Here is a 22,610-nt window from a genome sequence, read left to right as displayed (position 1 = left end):
GGATTGCGGAAACACAAGTCCAACAAAGAATTCATTTGCTAACAGCATCCAGAGAGAGACATGCTTCCTGCTATAAACTTCAGAGGAGGATAGTTTAAGAACAAAAGGGTAGCTTTATGATGAGGCTTAGGCTAATTTCCATTCCAACGTCTCTTTCTGAACTACGGATCCAAGCATCCTCAGGAATCCAGCTAACTTTGAAGAGAAGCAGTCAGAGGAGGTAGTGTTATCTTTTCTCCGCTGTGAGTAGAAGGGCAAGGGAAAGTCATTTCTGAGGAGCTTCGGACGAAACATGGAAATTGAAAAGTAGAGACTGATGCCCTCAGATGAAAGGATAGCCTGAAGGTCTTCACACTGAGTTATGAGTAAGATCTGAAACCTATTTGATCTGGCCCCTTTTCTCACTCCAAGAAGAATGGATGCATGCCTCTGCCACAGTGCATCTCAGCAAATGACACTTTGAGAGCGAACTGAGCAGAATTCTTTCATCAAAGGTTGCACATTCCAAGTGCTCTCAACCTCCTTCCTCCAAAAGAAACAAAACTAAATAGAATATAATAGTTCATCTGCAAACTGTCATCCCACTGGCAAACAAGGGTTAGAAAAGTAAAAATGGAATCAAGAAATCACTCTTCCCACATCAGGGTAAACAGTAGTCTGGACACAAACTATGCCTTGTGTAAATGATCAGAAAACAGCGTAAAGACACAGAAATGATGCAAATAATCTTACGTTTAAAAAATAGAGGGAAGAGGGAAGGAAGGAGAGGAGGAGAGAAGATGAGGGAGGAAGGAGACGAAAGAGGGAGGGAGGGAAAGAGGGGAAAAAGAGGAGGGAGAGAAAGAGAGAGCAAAGTTTGGAAAGAGCAATAAACTAAAAAAACAGATGAAAATTCCCCAAAGTTCTTCATGACATAAAGGAGTTTATTAAAATATAAATATAAAACATTATTATGAAATGCTTTTAATGCTTCTATATTAAGTAAATATTTATTAAGAAACATAAAGTAAATAATATAATTTAAAAAATGAGCATGAAGAGGTGGGATAAATTGTCAGTTTATTTCTCCTTGTTTCTTAACAGTATATTAGCAGGTAATGATTGAAATAAAAGCAGGTGCTTAGCAAGTATTCCCGTGCTTTTAGTGTTTTCGGTAACATTTTTTTTTTTCACAACTTTAGTGGGACTGTATGGAAACATTTTGTGTCGATGGCACATTTTCCAAAGTGTATTTTTGTTGTTGTTCCGTTTCAAGGTCTTTGGTCCATAGTTTCAAATGAAGGTATACATGATCGTTTTACTAAAACATAGGTTGTACTATACGACCTCATTTAAATGAAATAATATGTATCTATTAGTCAACCGTTGTCACATAATGTTGCATGCCAAACACCCGCAAAATCACCGGCTTACAACAAGAATCATTTGTGAGTCCCCCAGGCACTTGTGCCTGGACTGACACGTGTCAGTCCAGGCACTGCCTGGACCCAGCAGGACTTGACTCCATGGCACTGATTGGGTCTAAGTCTGCACCAGGTGTCTTTTTGGACTAGTGAGCTCTCTGGGGCGTATTCTTGAGGATGGCAGGAGTCAAAGAGAGCAAACCCAGATGTGCAAGCACGTATGAAGCCTCAGCTTGTGTCACAGGCACTTTTATTCTATGGCTTAGAGCAAGACATATGGCGAAGACTAAATTCAAATGGGAAAGGATACTCCAACCACCGTTAAGCCAAGGCAAAGGCATAAATGTTGAATACTATAAGAGATGGAATTGAGACCAATAATTCCGTGTACTACACCACCTATTCGTTTATCTACATACCTATATGCATACAGAGAGCAGATAGAAATGATTTGCAGAAGGGTGATCGAAGTGTAGATGACCTGTTTTTTGTTTTGTTTTGTTTTGCTTTGTTTTTTTACTTATTCCTTGTTCGTTCTTTTTCCTGGGGGTGGGTATGTCTTAAGTATTGCAGTGCATACATATATCCATGATTTTTTTAAAAAACAGCTTTATTATATGTAATTCCAATGCCAAAATGTCCACCGTTTGAAGCGTATAATTCAATGGTTTTCAGACATTCACACAACTATCACCACTATCTAATTTCAGAATATTTTTATTACTACAAATAGCAATCCTATGCTCATTTGCAGTCACTGCCCATTTTTCCTTTTCCTCCAGCCCCTGACAAATATGCATATACTATCCTTCTCTAAGGACTGTCTATCCTGAACATTTCATGTAAATGGAATTGTAAAAATGTGGCCTTTTGTGAATGGCTTCTTTTACTTGGCATAATGTTATCAGGGTTCATCCATGTTCCACAGTTATCAGCACTTCATTCCCTTCTATTGCCTAATAATAATATTCAATTGTATGCATATACCACGTTTGTCCATTTATTCGTTGGTGGTTTCTATGTTTTGACTATTATGAAAAATATTTTGTGTATTTTTGTGTGTAGGATTTTCAGTTGAGTATATGCCTACGGGTAGAATTACCGATTCGTACGTTAATCCTATGTTTAACCCTTTAAAGAACTGCATAAGTGTTTTCTTGCATGGCCACATTTTGCTGTCTCCCCCCAACCCCCCAGCAATATTTTATTTTATTTTATTTTATTTTTAATTTTTTTAATGTTTATTTATTTTTGAGAGAGAGACAGTGCCAGTGAGGGAGGGCCAGAGAGAGAAGAGATACAGAATCTGAAGCAGGGTCCAGGCTCTGAGCTGTGAGCACAGAGCTCAACAGGGGCCTCGAACCCACAAACCATGAGATCGTGACCGGAGCCAGAGTCCGATGCTTAACCGACTGAGCCACCCAGGCGCCCCCCCCCCCCGCCCCCCGCCCCGGCCGCAAGAATTTATAAAGGTGTCCATTTCTGCACATCCTCATCAACACTAATTATTGTCCATCTTTTTGATTCTAAGACATCCTGGTAGCTGTAAAGTGGTTTCTCGTTGTGGTTTTGATTTGCATTTCTCTAATGACTAATGATGTTGGTCATGTTTTTGTGTCCTTATTGGCCGTTTGTATGGTTTTTTTTTGTTGTTGTTGTTGTTTTTTAGAAATGTGTATTCAAGTCCTTTGGTCATTTTTCTTTTTTTTTTTTTTAATTTTTTTTAATGTTTATTTATTGTTGAGAGAGAGAGAGAGAGAGCAGGGGAGGGGCAGAGGGAGACAGAACCTGAAGCAGACTCCAGGCTCAGAGCTGTCAGCCCAGAGCCCGACACAGGACTCGAACTCACAAACCATGAGATCATGACCTCAGCCAAAGTCAGATGCTTAACTGACTGAGTCACCCAGGCGCCCCTATCCTTTGCTCATTTTTCAATAGAGTTAGGTATCTTTTTATTGTTGAGCTTTAAGATTTCTTTACACATTCTAGATATAAGACCCTAATCAGGCAGATATATGAATTGCAAATATTCTTTCATTATGTAAGTTATCTTTTATTTTTATTGTGTCTTTTGAGGTGCAAAAGTTTTAATTTTGATGATGCTCACTTTTTCTTTTGTTGCTTGTGCTTTTGCTGTCATCTCTGAGAAACGACTGCTTAATCGAAGGTCCTCAAAGTTTTTTCCTGCAGAATCTAAGTTCCATAGTTATGTCTCTTACATTTAGACCTTTGATTCAGTTTGAGTTAACTTTTTGTATACGGTGTGAGGTAAAGGTCCAAATTCATTATTTTGCATGTGGATATCCAGTTGTCCTAGCACATATGTTGAAAAGGATACTCACTCACCATCGAATTATCTTGACATCCTTGTCAAAATCAATTGGCCATAAATGTGAAGGTCTATTTCTGGACTCTCAATTCCATTCCATTGTTCTGTAGGTCTAAACTTATTAAATTTACCACAGTATTGTGATAGCTTTGCAGTAAATTTTGAAATCAGGAAGTATGGGTCCTCCAACTATGTGGCTATTTTTCAAGATTTTTTCACTATTTTGGGTGCCTTGCATTTCTAAGTGCATTTTAGGATCAGATTTCCAATTTCTGTAAAAAAAAAAAAAACCTGGTTGGGATCCCATATGTAATTAAAAAGCGATAGTTATTAATCTTAAAATAAACTTCCACCAGAATACTAAATCTCTTCCTTAAACTTTACATAGATTTATACTGAATAAGAATGGCTTGGCAGTTATGAAATTGGATTTGGTGTAGGTGGCTGGGCAAATGCTTTCTGAGGTAGAGTACTAAAGTATGTAATTAACATTTTGACAAACAAAAGAGGAAGTTATTAAAATAGGTTAGTGTAGGAACAGTGCTTTAAGAAGAGAACCCAGCATGTGCGAGCATATGTAGGAATATTGGTGCTTACGAGAACTGAGTATTCACTGCAATTGTACATTGGGATTGACGATGCAAAATGAGTCAAGAGGTAAATGATGTAGAGATTATGAATCATCAATTGCTGATGTCCATGTTTCACATCTAAAGACTTTTAAACTCTGACTCACAAAAGTTAATCATACTATAGAATGTCTCCAAAACATGAATACATAAATGAATTATTAAATGCCCCTAAGTTGAATAGAAGTGATATCTGAAATACGGTTAGTAGAAAAACCATTAACTGGAAAACCAAACATGTAGTTTCAAAGCACTGCTAAAGAAGAAAATCATTATATCACTTAAACTAACAAGGAACATTTTCATCTGCAAGCTGTAATCGTGGTGGCAGGTGCCCCAATATAACCAGTAGACTGGATTGCTTACAAATAAAAAATACCCAGCACCCATCTATTAACTCTTTCACTTTACAGATTAAGGTGCTGATGTTCAGAGATATTTAGGGTCTCCAGGGGGCCTGATGTCAGTCATTGCTACGTTAAAAAAAATCACTTATTCATTTGTTTGTTAGACTAGGAGTCTGAGACATCAAAACGAGGGCGAGTAATTATAAATTGACAATATCTGTAATTGCAATATTCCTGGGAGCATGGGAGAAATGGCTTAATTCAAGTGGGAGTTAAGGAAGAAGAGTTTTGCTGAAGAGTGGCATTTGAGCTGAGACTTGAGAGGAAGCCACTGAGGTAAGTAAGCAAAGGAACAATGCTTCCGAGAACAGCGTGTGCCAGCACAGGGATGTGCACAAGTATCGCTATTCTCATGAAACTGTTAGGTATTCGTTGACGAGAGCTGTACGTTAGGCTTGATGGTGAAAAATGAACAATGAGACAATAATAAATTCTGAGTGTCATGCAAAGAATTAAAATTTAATCCTTCGGAGTTCAATTGTAAATTTTCCACCCCAGGGACATAATCAGATTTGTTGGAAGGACTCCTCCCCGTTAGTTGTGCGAAGGGTGGATCAGAGGGGAGTGAGACCAGGGACCAGAAAAGTGGGGAAAGGAGAGTGGGCAGCATAATGAGGGCGAGCCATGTGGCTCTAAGTCAAAGCTGCAGCTGCAGACATGGAGAGGTAGACACCAACACAAGAGAGATTTTGAAAAGGTAAAAAGCCAACGGGACTTGTTGACTGACTACATATGAAGCATGAAGGAAAAACAGGATGCCAGGCAAGTGGTCGATTATATTTTCAACTTTCTACTCCTTCTTATGCATGTAAAGGATTGTGATTATTTATAACTTTTAAATGTATTTATAATATATAGTTAAAATACATTAAAAACTCAGCATCTTTTTTTGGAGGTAAGCGCTTTGCATTATATTAAATATATGATGTTGAGGGAGACTTGTATCTTCTGCCTTTCCTTGAGTCTAGTCACAAGCTTAAGTAAATGCACCTTGAGAGAGGGATGCGCTGAGAATAGCGAAATGAAGCCAGGGTGTTTTCACAGTGTAAATTCTCATTACTCTCTCATTTGTTCCTTCCCACAGTGCGTACACTTATTGCTGGATAAGAAAGGGAATGAAATACAGAAATGAAAAATATAGACATGAAAGCCCGCCTTGTGCCAGTTAGGGATTGCTCTTTTATTTTAATAAAATCACAAGGTAGCAAAACAGTTCCTCTCAAGGGGCAAAGCACTAATCCAATATATCACATGTAAAACACTTGTGGTCAATACAGACAAGATTTTTCTGGAAATCCGAAAAATTATGGTCACAGGTGCCATGGGTGGGTTATTTTTTGTTTGTTTGTTTGTTTTTGGTCCAATGCACAAAAAGGTCTATGAGTGAGTAAGCATAAAGCAGTTGGCTTTTCCCACTCACTGGCGACAGCATGTGGGACTACCTTCATAGAGTCATTTCTTCTGGCTTTCACCATTTTGTAAGTAAACAAAAAAGAAACATTCAAAAATAAGAGGGAAAGAAGGCGTTCCATTCAACGGTGGGAAGCGCTGGATCACACACAGTTACACAGGTCATTTACTGTCAGATTCTGTTGAGTCTCTGCTATGCTAATGCCGGTTTGCAAATTGCCAAGAGGGAGACACGGGGCACTGCATTTTCCGTGAAGCACAGTGAACTACGTCTAGCAGGCCTCCGCAGGGCTGGGACCAAACCACGAGGAGGTAAGTCAATAAGGCAGCATTTGTATGGTCCTGTATTTGTTCTCCAAGTGGTCGGGCGCAGGGTAGGACCGCTGGATGGAAAAGTACCAAGAAAGGGTACTGCCCAGGCCTACAGGAGCAGTCTGAAGACAGCATGGCCCTGGGCCCTACCTGGCCTTCTGGGGCGGGTGGAAAGGCAAAGACACAAGCCCTGAATAGAAATCTGCACCTGAAGGTAGGGACCCACACCTGGAAGTGTGCTATACAAGGTATGTTTAGTCTGTATGCCAAATCAATTTATGCTCCCCCCCCCCCCTCCCGCCCTGCCGGCCAACTTAATAGCTGCCATTGAAAATGAAGACAGTGGAAAGTTACAAGATTTTTTTCTTTTTCAGTTTTACACTGCCATATGATCGATCACTAACCATTTCACAAATCACATACAACTTTCAAGTCAGGTGCAATTTAATATACCAGAAATCAGTATCAAGACCAGGGAGAAAAAGAAATGAGCTCCAAAATATTGGCGACAAGAGACAGGGAATCCTTAACACTTTTCTACCTGTCTTTTTTGAATTGACACAGGCTTTTGCATAACGGAAACCACGGTAACACAAAACTTGATCTTCACTGTCCTGGCGCCAAGACAAATCTTGCGTGCGTGCGCACACACACACACACACACACACACACACACACACCGTTTATCTCCAAAATAGCCACATTTTTTTTTTATTTGGTGATCCAATACGTTTTTAATTCAAATAGTCACCACATAACCTAGGCACAATATTAAGCATTGTACAAGCAAAGTAATTTACTGATTTTCATTTCAATTGCCAAAGAGTACAATAAGTGAATTGGTTACGGGATATACTTCTGTACATAAAAATATCCATGTATTTATACAAGGGTATGGAACAGAGTTTAAAGATAATAAAACCAGAACATCACAATAAATAGGATGTGTTCCTATAGGACAGCAGAGTGCGCTTTGTCAGTAAGCTGTCCAGTCTTTCTTCAAGGTGCTTTATATTCTTCTGAGCTAGGCTCACATTAACCAAAAGAAGGGTTAGGGGTTAGTAGTTGATTCTGAATCTGAATGCCTAACTTTCATAGGTTGCTTTTTATTTGCATTTCCAATAATAGGGGTAGAAGATATGATAATTTATTTTCCAAAAGTCTTTGCAACTTATCAAATTCTATTGATTTCCCACTTCAATATTTTAAAACGCAGATCAATCTAAGCTCTAGCACCGTATGACCATGAGATACATGTATTTCTGTCAGAGCAACAATATTTTATATCATCTTTGTTCCTCTGGCTATAACAATTCTGTTTAGAAAAATTTTACCAAGCTAAAAAATAGTTGATCTAGGTTGTCATAAAAAAGAATATTAAATACCTTTGGTAAAAATAGATATATTTAACAAGATTAGAAAAGCAAACAGTTATAGTGTCAAAAGGAGAATATAAAAATGTACACGATAAAACAAATAAACCAACTTGTAGATAAAGTGAAGATAAGGCCACTCTTCAGGTTTGTCTCTTCCAGAGTTCTCTTCTTTTAAATGGTGGAAATTTTAGTAAGAAATATGGAAAATCCAGTCTTTCCTGTCAGCATGACACAAGTTTGATTTATCGTAACACCCTTCCTTTTTAAAAACCAAGGTTGTAGGACATAGAACACTCTGGTTTATATATGTGAATGTTAAGGAAACAATTCCAGATTTCTGTGATTTTAGGCCCAGAACATGGAGCTTTAGAGTTAAGCAAGGCAACAGAATCAGGTGCTCATCGCACAGTTTTTTCCCCGTACTGACATTAGCCTAAGCCACATGGAGACAGCTGAAATACGGAACACAGCTAGCTGAGTAAGCACAAGGCAACTCTGTCACTAGCTAGTGATGCACAACATTCATTTTTTTTCCAGGACCAAAGACCTTTTCTCCTGTTATTCGGGCCTCTCCTCTCAAAAGAGCCGTTGCACAACTTCTAATTCCGTGTGGTGTCTCCTCTTTTAGAATACACTGTAAATCCTGAAGATGAAAGGTCCCTGAAGCAAACAACTGAGATTACGGATGGAGATAATGCGCAAATTGTCTAACAGATCAGCCACTGAGCTGTACTGCTCTGGGAGAGGCTGTGCATGCTGATGCGGTTATCCTCCTGTGTGCCCTCTGCACACACAGTCACACTCCTCGTGGTGCTCCAGGGCCACGTCCGTGAGAGATTTATGCAATCCCCTGACACCACTCTTTGGTCTCAACTGAAGGACCTGAAAGGGAACAATGTAAGCCATCTTTAAAATCAACCAATGTCTGTAACGTTTGATTTCATGGACAAGTAAAATTTCAGAAAAGAATCTCGGGGCCCAACAAAGACTTACAAATTTTTATTTTTTTTTCTGATGAAGGCATCGTGAACACCTACCCCCACCCTTCAAAGAAATCACAAACGATCATCATCTTTTCGTGAAAGAAAGGAGGTTTTAATAGCAGCCACTTGGAAGGATGCCGCCTCCGAATACGGAACGGTCCTGATATTGAAAGACCTACTGTGAACTCCGTTTCACTCCTCGGACAATATTACAGAGAATTTCACCTTGATTAAGTAGTTTGAAACCACTACTGCCCAGCCGTCTTTCTGTTTGTTGGTTTCTTTCACTCATTCATTTTTTTCACACATTTAACAAAAATTTATACTTGAAGCAATACAAGTACTGCGATCCTGTGAAAGGAAACACGATCACTCTACAGCTGAGTCTGCTCAATTATGCCACTCATTAATTTTCTTGGCTACGCTTCAAGTCCTCTATAAACTTGATGAGATGGATTAGATGTACTTCATAGACATCAGCCTCCGTCACAGCTAACTTTCCGCAGCTGGACCCACTGTGCAGTAAACGGAGGCTTGGTGATAATAACAATGATGCCTCTATTAAATGAACTTAATGTGCAGTTTGGCCTTTTAATAAAAATATGGCAAAACAGACACTGATACTCAAGATATTTCCTTTTAACACTGTGACAGGAAGGCACAGCTATGTGTTCTGTAAAAGATTATCTGAAGTATTTGATAAGAACTACCTACTCGGTGTGTATTTTCATTTCTTATAATAGAAACAATAAAGTTTCAAGGAATTGTGTTTGTTTGGATTATGAACAAAGACCAGAGGACATAATAATACGAAGTTGTCTAGTTTCTCTGTTCTCTGGGTAGGACAGTGGTAACTTCATAGAGCAACTTCTAAAAGATACTCTTCCGGGAAATGTACGTTAATCCAAAGAGGCACAAGTCGAGTCTTATGACCGTTTTATTTGAAGATTTAAAAGAGAAAAGTAGAGAATGTATACCTCATTTGGAGTATGTGGTCATATCAAAGGTTAATCAGCTAACATTTTTTGAATGCTTACTGGGTGCCAGGCACTGTAATAATGTTTTTACATACTTTAACTCACAAGAATTCTATGAAGTAATTTACAATTGCTACCCTTATTTTACACATGAGTGACCAGAAGCGTTAGAGAGAACAGGGACATAACCAGTATTTGTACTTTGGCCAAAGATGAATTATTAAAGTCAGACTGATAGATAATAATTTTATAAAGACTTAGAATATATTGTTAGTCATACATTCTGCTGATTTAATAACGTTCTTCCTAGAGAGCTAAACAGCAAAGTCTTGTAATAACTATGAGAAATAGGGAACTTTTAAAGCAGATTTTTCTATTAAATTCACAATTCCAAGATAAAAATTACTAAGGATATATGATTTTAACATGAAGCTTAACCCAATGACTGTCAAATATTATATGTGTCAATACTGAGTTACTGTTTTTGTACTTAAAGTGGCATCAAAACTGTTAAGATACTGGTGCTGTAACTTACCCAACTTTTGTTAAAAATTCCTTCTGGAATGAGGTTGAGTGGGTAGATAAACTGCAATATTGGCATAGCCAATGTCTTTAATTCCTAACTCCACTTGTATACATTTTCCCAGTTAGCAGGGGGAAAAAATTACTATAAAAGGTAAGAGTTAGAGAAGCTACCATATACAGCCGTAACAGGCAGCCATGCCAGGCTACAATCTTACAATCGTTCTTTCCTCCAGGAGTGCTTATGTCGAGGTGCAGTAACCGAATAATAGCACCTCCGCACCCCCATCTTCATCTACTGATATTTGTGGAGATTTACAAATAGCAGAAGAATCTTATAATGTTGTAGTGATGCAAAGTCTTAGATAAGAAATTAAAAATACATGGGAGGGGACTTAATTAGTGCTCTCCTTCATTTCTTTATGAAGTTTTGACTTTGGAGGAGAACGATAGGTTGGAAAATGACCAACAGGTCCCAGATAATATTAAAGAAGACAGCAAGACAGAGGCATGTCTCAAACAATTTTGAGAGAGAGGTTCAAACTAAAATTACAAACCAACGGAAAAAAAAATCCAGGGAAAAACTAAAATCCGAGAATATGGAAGAGATTAGATCAGGTACAAAAAGAACCATCAGGAAATAGATGATCATGTACCACTGCCCACACTGTGCAAACAAAGTGCTGTTAAATTTTGGCTGCCATGGAACAATGGGGGGTGGTATTCACTACAAAAAAAAGGCAGTTGAATTATATACTTTTTATCCAGAACAGATCTATGCAAGAAAAGCAAGACCATACCAAATAAATAAATAAATAAATAAATAAATAAATAAATAAAATATCCCAAAGATCTTTTTGCCTGGAAAAGAATACTCTACCTATCTTGGGGCAAAATTCATTAAATTTTTATTGACCGTTTGCCATAAGCAAAGAATAAGGTGAAGCAGAGAGGGTGGGGAATAAAGATGAGTGGGAGAATAGCTAATATATATTCAGGGCTTGAAATATGCCAGACCCGGTTCTAAGTGTTGTGTCAGCTCCTTTAATCCTCACAGTAAGGTATGAGCGTTAGATATTCACTTCACACATGAGGAACCTGAGGTGCAAGAGAGTAGAAGCAATTTGCCCCAAGTCACACAGCTAACAAATGTCAGCTTCAAGCTTTGGCTTCACAGATGGTTTTCTTCAGTACTGCAATGTAATGTTATCTTTGTTCTTTTTGGTTCTCAATTCGGTAAAAACAAATAAAAATAAACAATAATTCTGAATGACATAGCAAAAAAATAATCTCTAATAAACATGTCTTTAAAGTTCTACACATGCACAGAAGATGGGCTAGTTACGCTAGGACCGGCAGGAAACTCGGATGTATTTTGAGGAGGACGTAACATCTGAGCTCATATATATGTAAAGTTCCTGTCTTGTTTTCTGAAAAATCCTTTTGTGAGATAGAAAAATCTTTAAGGGAATTTTGAGGGGGGCAAAACTGGCTTCCAATAAATAGTATCTGGTACTTGATGTAAAAAGTAGTAAGAATCTTTTTAATAAGAGGATTATGCTGTAATATTGGGGCGCCTGGGTGGCTCAGTCCATCGGGTGTCAGACTTTGGCTCAGGTCACCATCTCATGGTTCACGAGTTCGAGCCCCGCATTGGGCTCTGTGCTGACAGCTCGGAGCCTGGAGCCTGCTTCAGATTCTGTGTATCCCTCTCTCTGCCTCTCCCCTGCTTGCACTCCGCCTCTCTCTCTCTCTCTCAAAAATAAATAAACATTAAAACAATTAAAAATTACGCGATGTAACAATACTATCATCTTATGTATTACAAGCCTTTTAATTTTCTAAACTTATTTTTGAAACAATGGTTGAAAAAAAAAAACACCAAAAGTGGTAAAGGAACCCAAATGGGGAATAATTGTTATATTTGTAGTAACACAAGGAACATAATTCAGCTTATTAGTTAAGGAAACTAGTATAACAGAGGTGGAAGAGAGAAGAATTAGGGTATCTAAGCTCTGTCTTTGCTTCTGTCTTCTCCATGAGGTGGAATAGTCTTCAAACTGAAAACTGGAACAATAGGAATAAGAAAGGAATCATCAAAAGGAATTAAGGCCCAAGATGGGCTTCACTGCAAATGAATTAAGTCTTTGGATCCAGATTAATGGTATTCAATGATTTAATGATTTTTAGCACTATTTGAAATTCTGTTTAAAAATAATTTCACTTCTCTAGGAGTAGTACTAAGCTCAGAACTTACTTCCAGAATATATGACTGAGAAAAATTTAGGTCTCAGAAATGATCAATTACACCAAACAAATAACCCCCCCTTTTTTTTTAATAAGGTGTTTTGTTAACAAAAACACTATCACAGAAAAAAATCAACGATTCCCACAAAGCAATATAAAAAATTAAGACATGATGGTTACTGAAGATACTTGTGAGACATGTGAAGTAGGCAACCATACAGTTATATACGTCCACACGTGCATTAGAGATGCTTTGTGGGAAGCTTGTAAGAGGTGGTCATGGAATTAGATAAACATCCATAGCTGTATATGTGTACACACAGATAATGCACATATAACCACCCCACCCAAAGACTAAAGAATAATGGAGTGATGTCATTCTGGAAGGCCAGTAAGTTTACAAGTATTTCCCATAGTCCCTTCTCACACAAGAGTTTGATCTGAGATTATAAAATAGATACCTCATACTCTGTGGCAAAAAAATTTTTTTAATGTTTATTTATTTTTGAGAGAAAGAGAGAGAGCGCGGGTGGGGGAGGTGCAAAGAGAGAGGTGGGCAGGGGATCTGAAGCGAGCTCTGCACTGTAAGCAGAGAGCCCAGTGTGGGGACTGAACTCACAAACTCGAGATCAAGACCTGAGCTGAAGTCAGAAGCTTAACCAACTGAGCCACCCAGGTGACGCCTGGGGCAACTTATCTTAATAACCCTAAAACCGATGTGATTTGAAAAGAAATTATATAAGTATAGGATGGAGGAGGATATGCCTGACCCAAGGACTGATTTAACGAAAGAAAGCATGATGTGGACCCAGCATCCGATAAACTTGTTTAAAAAAGGCTAATACGACTGGTCAGGGTTGTATAGCTCTTAGAATGGTGGCTATAAACCCAAAAGTTGTTGGCTAAATCAGGTCTGCAAATATACCGTATTTAATAAGGACTGGCTTTAGAAAGCCCCAAACTGAATGATTTTAGGTGAGAAAAGATCACTCTGGCTTAATTCCTATTCTCATCACATCCTTTCATGGTCACCGATCAATTCTGATGCCTGCCTTGCTTGTAAGGCGGTTTATTTAATCTGTTTAGAACGACTGTATTTAGTGTTTTTTCCTGGACTCCCAGATTCCCAGTTCACAGAGGAGCAATAAGGCCGACCTCTGGGCACAGCCTGGCTGGAGCTCTCTGCGCCACCAAGCTCATGATTAGCTCCTGAGACTAGAGTGGAGACGATTCCCAGCCCAAGAATCTTGAGAAGCATGGGATGTAGAAACGAAAGTAGCACTTGACTAATGGTGGTAAAGAGTCCATTTTTATCACAGACTGCCAGTTTGGGACATTACTTTCCACAGACTGCAATCTAGTAATTGTCATGGAATAACACAGCTGGGAAAAACCCGACAGGTTATTCTATTTTACATTTATTTTACAGGGGTAAGCGCCCTGCTGATGGTCACAAGTTAACGGTAGGTCTAGGATGAAAACAGTGTTCCTTGTCTATTGGAATCCAATGCTTTTGTCCCCCTTTATCAGCTGCCAACACAATACTGGTGAAGGGTAGGACAGCCATGTCATATAAAGTGCAGTTTATGACACTGGGTATATTTAGATGACTAACAGATAAATAATTTTATTAATGTCCTTATGCACATGAAAAATTATTTCATTTAGTTAGTAGGTATTTATTTTGTATTGTTCTTTTATTTAGTGTAAAAAATGAAAAGTAATGAGATGCAATGATACAGAAATGAAGTCAGAGGGCAGATTTTGACTTGATATAATTTAAATGTTTTAAAAGATTAAAGCTGACTCATCAAGAGTGTTTTGCTTCCTGATATAGGAATGCTACACAACGCTCCTGGAGAAAGGCTGGGTATAACTGGGGATATTCTAGCAATAACAACAATTTGGAGTGTGTAAGTTCTAAGGTTCCCAAAGGTCTGAAAAACAATCATTACTAACATTTAATATTTATATTTTCCTTAATTCCACAGAATAAAAAGATGAAAGGAATCCATAAAGGGTTTAACATGCTTTTCGGGGCAACATGAATAATAGGAAGATTGGTAAAATTACGAATATATCTACTTGGGATTTATGTGCCCACGTTGCCTCAAATGGAAAAAGAAATATCAAAGATCTCCTTTCTCCAACATAGACAATAATTTATTTAAGTCTGTCTTTAAAATATTTTCCCTTAGGGGCGTCGGGGGCTCAGTCAGTTAAGGGTCCGACTTCGGCTCAGGTCATGATCTCGCGGTTCGTGAGTTCCAGCCCCGCGTCGGGCTCTGTGCTGACAGCTCAGAGCCTGGAGCCTGTTTCAGATTCTATGTCTCCCTCTCGCTGCCACTCTCTGGCTCCCACTGTCTCTCAAAAACAAATGAACATTAAAAAACAAAAAAAAAATATTAAAATATTTTCCCTTTGTATTTGGAAAAGTTTAAAGTTGAAAAGTTTCACCCATTTTCTCTGCTGCAGAACACATTTTCGTTTTTGTAGGACAGATGAAACCCTCACTGACCGCCCATGTTGTATTATCAGAGGACAAGCTTTCTACAGCTTTAACACCTGGACGTTTGAGTTAAAGGTCCTAATTTTAAAAAATGAAAACATGAACTAGTTTGTGAACCTTATTTCTTCCCCACCCCGCCCCCCCCACGGATGCTGTGTCTCCTTTCCGAATAACAATCCATTGCAGATACACAGTTTTGTTATCTTCTGAGATGTGGAGGAACCCGAAAAGAAAATGACACACCTACCTCATGGTATTTTTTAGTGACTTTACTCGGGACGCACTGACACTCATTGCAGTTGTGGAGACAGCAGGCACAGTTTCCACCACAGCGTTTAACCAGGAGACAACCTGGCCAGAAAATGGTATCGGTTCTCTTTAGTTCTTCCCTTATGGACACCGAGAAGTTACGAGGTGTGCAGCTGTATAGTCTTACCTCCTCTTTTAGAAGGTTCAGATCCACCACTACATGGCATAAAAGGAAGCAAAGAAAAATACATGTTCATGCCTTGAGCCTGAATTCATCTCATCAGACTCTTTTCACAGAGAAACCGATCTTGTTTCACAAACAATACGGCCAACAATATCCCTTCTTATTTTAACTAGGTTTTAGGGCTATTGCAGCTCGCCAGTGGGACTTTCATTTTATAGTAAACAAAGCTTCATTATGACTGACTGACCAATAAAGAGATACCATTGTGCAATATTAAGACCGGAGCCAACAAAACAGTGGAGAGCTATAAATAGGAAACTTTATAGAGAAAAAGAGGGCTACACCTTTTAACCCTCGTAAAACAGTAAACAAGGAGAGCACTGGAGGAAATAATAGAATGTAAAATGATGAATGCTTTGATTAAAAAACAAATGGAATTTTTAAAAGGATTAGAAGCTCATGCAATTAATGAAGAACAACTTACAGAAACTTGCAGACAGAACTTTACATAACTTTTTTTGGCAATAAGACCCAGAAAATGTAAAAAAGGCATGAAGAGAATGAAGTTTTGAGGACAACGGAGTAGGCCATGAGTGAAAAAAAAAATGATACATTTTAAAAGGGCCGAGGTTGCTGAAAACCTCTGCTTCCGATGCATGGAGTAATTCATAAAGTCTGAAATTCAGCTTAAGGAGACTCCTTCAGAATTCTATTCTTCTCCTTCTAAAGGAGGGAAGAAGTGTCTAATTTGTAACAATTGTCTCTATTCTTTTGGTAAGTTGGTTAACTATACAGTGTTTTATCCTTCAAAAGAATACCTACTTGTGAAGACCAAACAAAATATTCTTTCATCAGATTGTTGGAGTAAATTCTGAAAGCATCATTGTTTTTAACTAGAAAATGACACTTGCCTCAGTTAAATGATATCAAAATAGCATGTCATACTTAATATGAATTTATATATAACATGAATAGTACTTAACTGTTAGCATAAGCAACTTTATAATTTTAATGTCTGCCTTATGACTTTGCCTTTTTCCCTCCCTAGAAACAGTCAAATAATAGCAGTTCCAGTAAAATTGAAGAGTTTTGGATAACACACAATTCATCAGAAATTTTTCTTCAAAAATAAAGATTTTATTAAAATTTGGAATATTACCTAAATACAATAAATCTAGTTAAATACCTTTTACTAATAAGGGAAACATTATAAAGAAGAATTGAAAAAAAAAGAAATACATTTTCTGGTTAAAGATGACTTGAAGTAATAATAATCACTATGTACTCCAGTTTTAAAGAATTAAATGCCAAAAAAAGTTGAAAAAAAATATTGGGGGTGCCTGGGTGGCTCAGTTGGTTAAGTGTCCGACTTCAGCTCAGGCCATGATCTCATGGTTCATGGGTTCAAGCCCTGCATCAGGCTCTGTGCTAAACGCTTGCTCAGAGCCAAGAGCCTGCTTCAGATTCTGTCTCCTTTGCTCTCTGCCCCTCCCCTGCTTGCACTCTGTCTCATTCTGTCTTTCAAAAACGAATAAATGTAAAAAAAAAAAAAAAAAAAAAATTAAGTGCCAGTATTTTAAAATAATTTTCAAATGACAAGGTGATTAAGAATCAAGTGCTTGTTTTCTTCTTGCCCGTTTTACAATTCTATATTGACTTGTACACATGATAAAATTTTCCTAAAATGTCAAAGGAAGCCAATGGAAGTATTTTCAATAAACATGTTGTAAATCATGCATATGCAATTGTAAATTATAAGCACATGTAAACTATACGGTTGATTAAAACCTTGGTCAAGTATAAGGAAACGTCAAGGAAATACCAATTCAAAAGGTTCATTTCAACATCCTATTTAGCTAAACAATTATTTTTTCCAACTCAATAGAAAACCGTTGTTTTGAGTATTTAAAGATTTCCCTTTCAACTGAAAATTGATCATGTGAAGGAAAGCTTTTAAATATTTAAGAGGAAATGAGTTCATTCTTTTGAGTATCATAAAAGACCAACTTATCTCTAATAAAAGTAATGAGATAATTGAGTTAAATCATGTCACACATTTCACCCGATTTCATTTCACTGAACTAACAGTATTTGTACATACTGCTCTTTCATTGTGAAAGCTGTATATGAGTTTATCTGAATCTTTTCTCTAGAAGTTAGTATCTGGGCAAGAAGGGTTTAGAAAGTCTAAAACATGCACAAACATACAAAAGCCGGTTGCCAACACTTTGAACGCTGATTTAAGATTTATACCTCTTTAGGATGTGAATGAAGCTCTTAGCCTTCAAAGGCTATTCATCTACCTCAGTGTTAAACACACTATTTCATGCAACTAGAAAATGAGACTGTATATGTTCACTTTAAAATGTTTACTTAACCACAATAAAAGGTTAGATAGATTTCCCAAGTGAACTGAGTTATGATACCTGCTGCAATGTGAAAATTTAAACACCCTTGCAACTTGGCTTCCACTCATTTATCATGTTTGACACAAAAGTCAAAGCCCTTTTTAAGTAAGCCTGACTTAGAAAATAAGGTATTTTCTTTTTCCACAGTAGCAATGTATGAATGAAAACCTTAAGCCAGAGGAAGAAAAGGGGAAAAAAATGAAAAACATTAACGCAGTCCACACCGGGCTAAAAAATACAATTAAGGATTTTCAATGTGGCATATCTTATTTGAAATTTAAGCTTCCCACTTGTAAGGCTTCAAGCTCATCTAAGCTTCATTAAAATAAGTCATGTGACTATAATTTAATGTCATGAATTCTCCATAAATTCTCCAAACATTGTGAAGAGCTTCTATGCCAAAAAAAAAAAAAAGAACAAAAAAGAGAAAGATCATGTCCAACACATACCTTTTTTTTTTTTTTTTTTTAATAACTTAGCTATAGTATTATGGAAGTTTCCCTCTGCAAAATATTTGAAAAATCAAAATCGGTGTTCGGGTTCTTTATATCCTTTTCATAACTACTCCCTAAGACAATACATGCATTAGTTTGTCTTTCTAAAGAATGAAGATTTTGAGCATAGCGCCAATTAAAGTTGTTTTTCCTAGTGCAAATTTTCTTGTTCAGATTCACCCATATTGCAAGTTTTACTAAAAAGGTAATACCCACTGAAAACAAATCATGGTTACACTTCACTTTGTTCCTTGTTCATTCTTTTAAGATATTCAGCCCAAGGATATTCTATTACTGTAATGCAATCTGAGGGTGGTCTTTCTAAGATGAATGTGGTAATACTGTGATATGTTTATTCTGTGGAAAATCAATTTTGATGTCTAATTAGAAGCTTTTAAACATTTTACTCCTTGTTCCTTTGTAGAAAGACCCTTGGGAGGGGAGTTGGTTTTGTCTATATAGATGTTATCCCACACCTGCATTTTAGTTTACGTAGAGTTCCAAAAATATACACTGCTTTTCTCACACTTACTGTATGCTTAAAAAGTTAATAGTTTTGGCAAACTGCAAAGGACATCAATTTGGAAAGTGCTAAATGAATATTTGAAAGAGCTGGTTCAGTGCTGGATGCTTTTAAATACATGCTAGCCTCTGGCCAAATCTTCACTGAAGCACCAGGTGGAGAGGTGCAGGCTTAAAGGCATGGCTAGAGGGGAGATTTTTAGGCTGGAATCCTGAGATCAGCTGTCAAAAACAAGATCTGAGCTTAGAACCTGGTTTACTCCCTTTGCCTTCTTCCAGATCAACATGATAATCTACTTCAAATTTAACAAAGGCTCTATTCACAAGTGTTTCAGCCAGCCTTGCAGATCTTCATTTTCCTGTTCCTAAGTGGGAGGGAAGGGAAGTGTTCGTAAGTTATTCATCAAGTTATTCATCAAGATCCAATCTTATAAATATGTAACAGCTTTCAGCATCTGGACAGGATTCCGCTGCCCATGTACTTTAACACCAATTTCAAATATTGCTGAAAGGAAACCACGTCTGTTGGCATAGCAAAATATCATGGTTGGGCAAGTCTGAACATGACCTGCTGAGATTAAAGCTCTTGATCCAGAAGGGCTGCAACTCTTAGCAGGAAAGGGCAGGAATCGGGTTTCTTTCTGACAAGATTTAGAAGAACAAGTCTGGTGCAATCTGCCCTTGTGAATTGCTCAAACCAACTAAACCTTGTTCCTTCTATATAAATTCTCCAAACTGTCATTCCATTCTCTAGAGTGATCCTGGATAGATTTCAATGTTTCTTTTTGAGAACCTGAAAGAGATTTTTTTTTTTTTTGAGTGCATTATAATTCGCCAGTTATTTCTGTTGTGTGTTCATTTGTGTCTGATATGGATACTTTCCAATCCCGACGTCACTAGGAAAATGAACTAACCTTAGAGAAGACTCAATTAACATTATTCCCAATTTCTTGACCATGTGGAATTAAGTTTAATCATCAGCACTTTCACTCTTGAAGGGAGATAGGCTCATACGGTCAAGTGATCATTTCAGAGGCAGACTTTCAGAGTGAAAAATTACCATGGTGGGAATTTCTTTAGGTCATTCTTTTCTTGCTCTGATTCTATCTTGGAAACTACTAGTCCCGTTTTATGCTGAGCCACTGTTATTTTCGGTATTATTTATGGAAGTTTTCAGGCTTAGGAGATGGAAATTAATATAATGCTGACCCATGAGGAGAAGGTAGATAACGATTTTGGTTTTTCTCCCTTTTCTAGGCCCAAACCTGGTTTAGCAGCTAAGGCAGTCTTTCTTGAGTCTCTAAATCAATATACCTTCCAAATTAGATTTGAATAAGCAAAAATTCTCATGAGATATAAAAGAGGACTTCATCAAAATGATATTTTTGAATTAAAAAAATGACACAATTATTCAGCAAAACGGTCCTTTTTAATTTTCCAAACCCACTGAATTACAATGACTTCTCTTTGTATGCACTCTCATTTACTATGCAAATATGCTCAAATGTTACAAAAATGGGTTAAATATATCACTGAAGAATTTTAAACTCTACTCATTAGAAGCTATGGTAGAAGAATCTGAAACATTAGCTGTTGAGAAAATCAAATGAGGTTCGAATCTGAAGACAGAACTTACCTCTGGATTTTCTTCCAAAAACAAAAGCTTTGCCAAGAAGTTGCCAAGTTGGCCTGTATAGATCTTCCAAGTCCAATTGCCATCTATCTGGTTCAAGATACCGAATAAGATCTTCCAAGGTACTAAAGGCGGTGACTGCGTTATTAAGCAGATCCAGAGGCAAAGCTGAAGGGGGTAACACTGAAGGGCTCACGGCCTCTGTGAATTGCTGAAAGCAAAATGAATCTTACGTTAACTGTTTTAAAAATGACAATGTATTTCTTTTGGACTCATGCACGAGGTTAGGCAAACTAAGGCTGAAAATGCAAGGGAGAGGAAACTATATTCAACATAGACGAGAACTGCTTTGCAAAGACTTCATGTAGATGAATTCCAATAAATTTTCTGTGCAGTCAATGAGAAGGACATTAACTTTCATCATCACAAACCATGGCGGATGTGGATATCCGTTGCTTAAATACGAAGAAAATGTCTTCATGGCTCAATTAGGGGCTTAAAATGGAAACTATAATACAGTTTACCAGATTTGTCTTTTGCTTTTCACTTTTCATTTTCCTCAAACTGGAAAAATCACCAGGGAGTTATGCAAATGAGTGTCAGATCAATTACAAACATAATATAAAATAATTAAGCCATGAAGAATTAAGAATTAGAACAAACACAGGCGAAAAGCCTTTCACACTGGAGAAGGACTTGTTAGCCAAAGTAGCCCACAAACAAGCCATAAAAAAAAAAAAAAAAACTTTGATAAATTTGCCCATACTTTTTTTTTTTTTTTTTTTAAATAAACAGGATTAAAAGACAGACACTGGGAGAACACCCTGATAAATGACATAACTGTCACAGGATTGGTGTCCAGAATATATAAAAAAACTCCAACAACTTGATAGAGAATGGGTAAATTCCAGACAAGAAGTCTGAATGGCCAATAGACATATAAAAACATGCTAAAATTCATTAGTTATCAGAGAAGTGCAAAACAACACGAGGTACTATTTCACATACAAAAAAAAGGAGATACTGCAGGCATTGAAAGGAAAGGATGGCCAAGGATGTGGGTAAATTGGAACTTCTCTGTTCCGCTTGCAGAAGTGAATGTAAATTAGGACATCTACTGCTGCTGATTTAATGGATGTACACAGGATATTAAAGATTTATATGATGTATGTCCCTGTAATTCACTTTTGTATAAAAAAAAGGGTTTATGTCCTCTTATTTGTACACATGGAAATATATGCAAAAAAATCCATCACAGTGCTGTTTGAAATAGAGAAACTTCAAAGTAATCTGAATGGCCATGGATAGAGCAATGGATTAAAATACATCATTTTTAACGGTAAACAAAAATGAGGCCACGATCTCAATAAAAGTTCAATAACAAACTTGCCCCTCCAACCACAAATTTTTAGAGTGGACTAAAGTTAGGCAGTGGTCGGTCAGAACTGAAATCGAACCAGGCAAAATAAATACGTGAACAAATGCTTAACTTAGTTATTATTCTTATTTTTAAGTTTATTTTGAGAGAGACAGAAAGAGAGCGTGGGGTGAAGGGCAGAGAGAGACAGAGAGAGAATCCCAAGTAGGCTCTGCACTGTCAGCACAGAGCTCGACGTGGGGTGCTCGAACTCATCAATCGCGAGATCATGACTGGAGCCGAAACCAAGAGTTGGACGTCTAACCAACTGAGCCGCCCAGGAGCCCCAATTATTTTTACTTACTTATTTACTTATTTATTTAAGTAATCTCTAAACCCGACATAGGACTCGAACTCACAATCCCAAGATCAAGAGTTGCACGTTCTTCCAACTGGTCCAGCCAGGCACCCTTGTTTTTATTTATTATTATTATTTTTTTTTTCAGAGGAGGAGAGATGAAGAGTATGGAATAAAACATTTGTGTTGGTTGCTGTTCATTACAGTAGTATTTACAATAACAGAAAATTGATAATAAATCTAAATTTATAGTATTGCAAATGTTAATTGCACTGCACTCAAACTGAAATAGTGTACCTTC

General features: G+C 37.4%; 1 protein-coding gene across 3 annotated transcripts in view; it reads right to left on the bottom strand.

Moving 5' to 3' along the window:
• Nucleotides 1–5,927: 5,927 nt before the first annotated feature.
• PDGFC (platelet derived growth factor C) overlaps nt 5,928–22,610 on the bottom strand; it is a 205,147-nt gene continuing 188,464 nt past the window's right edge. Inside the window, exons 4-7 of one of the 3 annotated variants that reach the window (XM_007084205.3) lie at nt 20,598–20,805; nt 15,541–15,569; nt 15,352–15,455; nt 8,636–8,748 (exon numbers count right to left, since the gene is read on the bottom strand). In XM_007084205.3, coding sequence (XP_007084267.1) covers nt 8,736–8,748; nt 15,352–15,455; nt 15,541–15,569; nt 20,598–20,805 — 354 coding nt within the window. In that variant the 3' untranslated portion in view covers nt 8,636–8,735. Of the gene's footprint in view, nt 8,749–12,336; nt 12,416–15,351; nt 15,570–20,597; nt 20,806–22,610 lie in introns of those variants that run through there. The other 2 variants (XM_007084204.3, XM_015538418.2) reach the window with 2 other exon arrangements.

This window comes from Panthera tigris, chromosome B1, assembly GCF_018350195.1.
Source record: "Panthera tigris isolate Pti1 chromosome B1, P.tigris_Pti1_mat1.1, whole genome shotgun sequence".
NCBI classification, from domain to species: Eukaryota; Metazoa; Chordata; class Mammalia; order Carnivora; family Felidae; genus Panthera; species Panthera tigris.
Note: the sequence above shows the minus strand (reverse complement) of the source record. Positions and strands in the feature narration are given on the sequence as shown.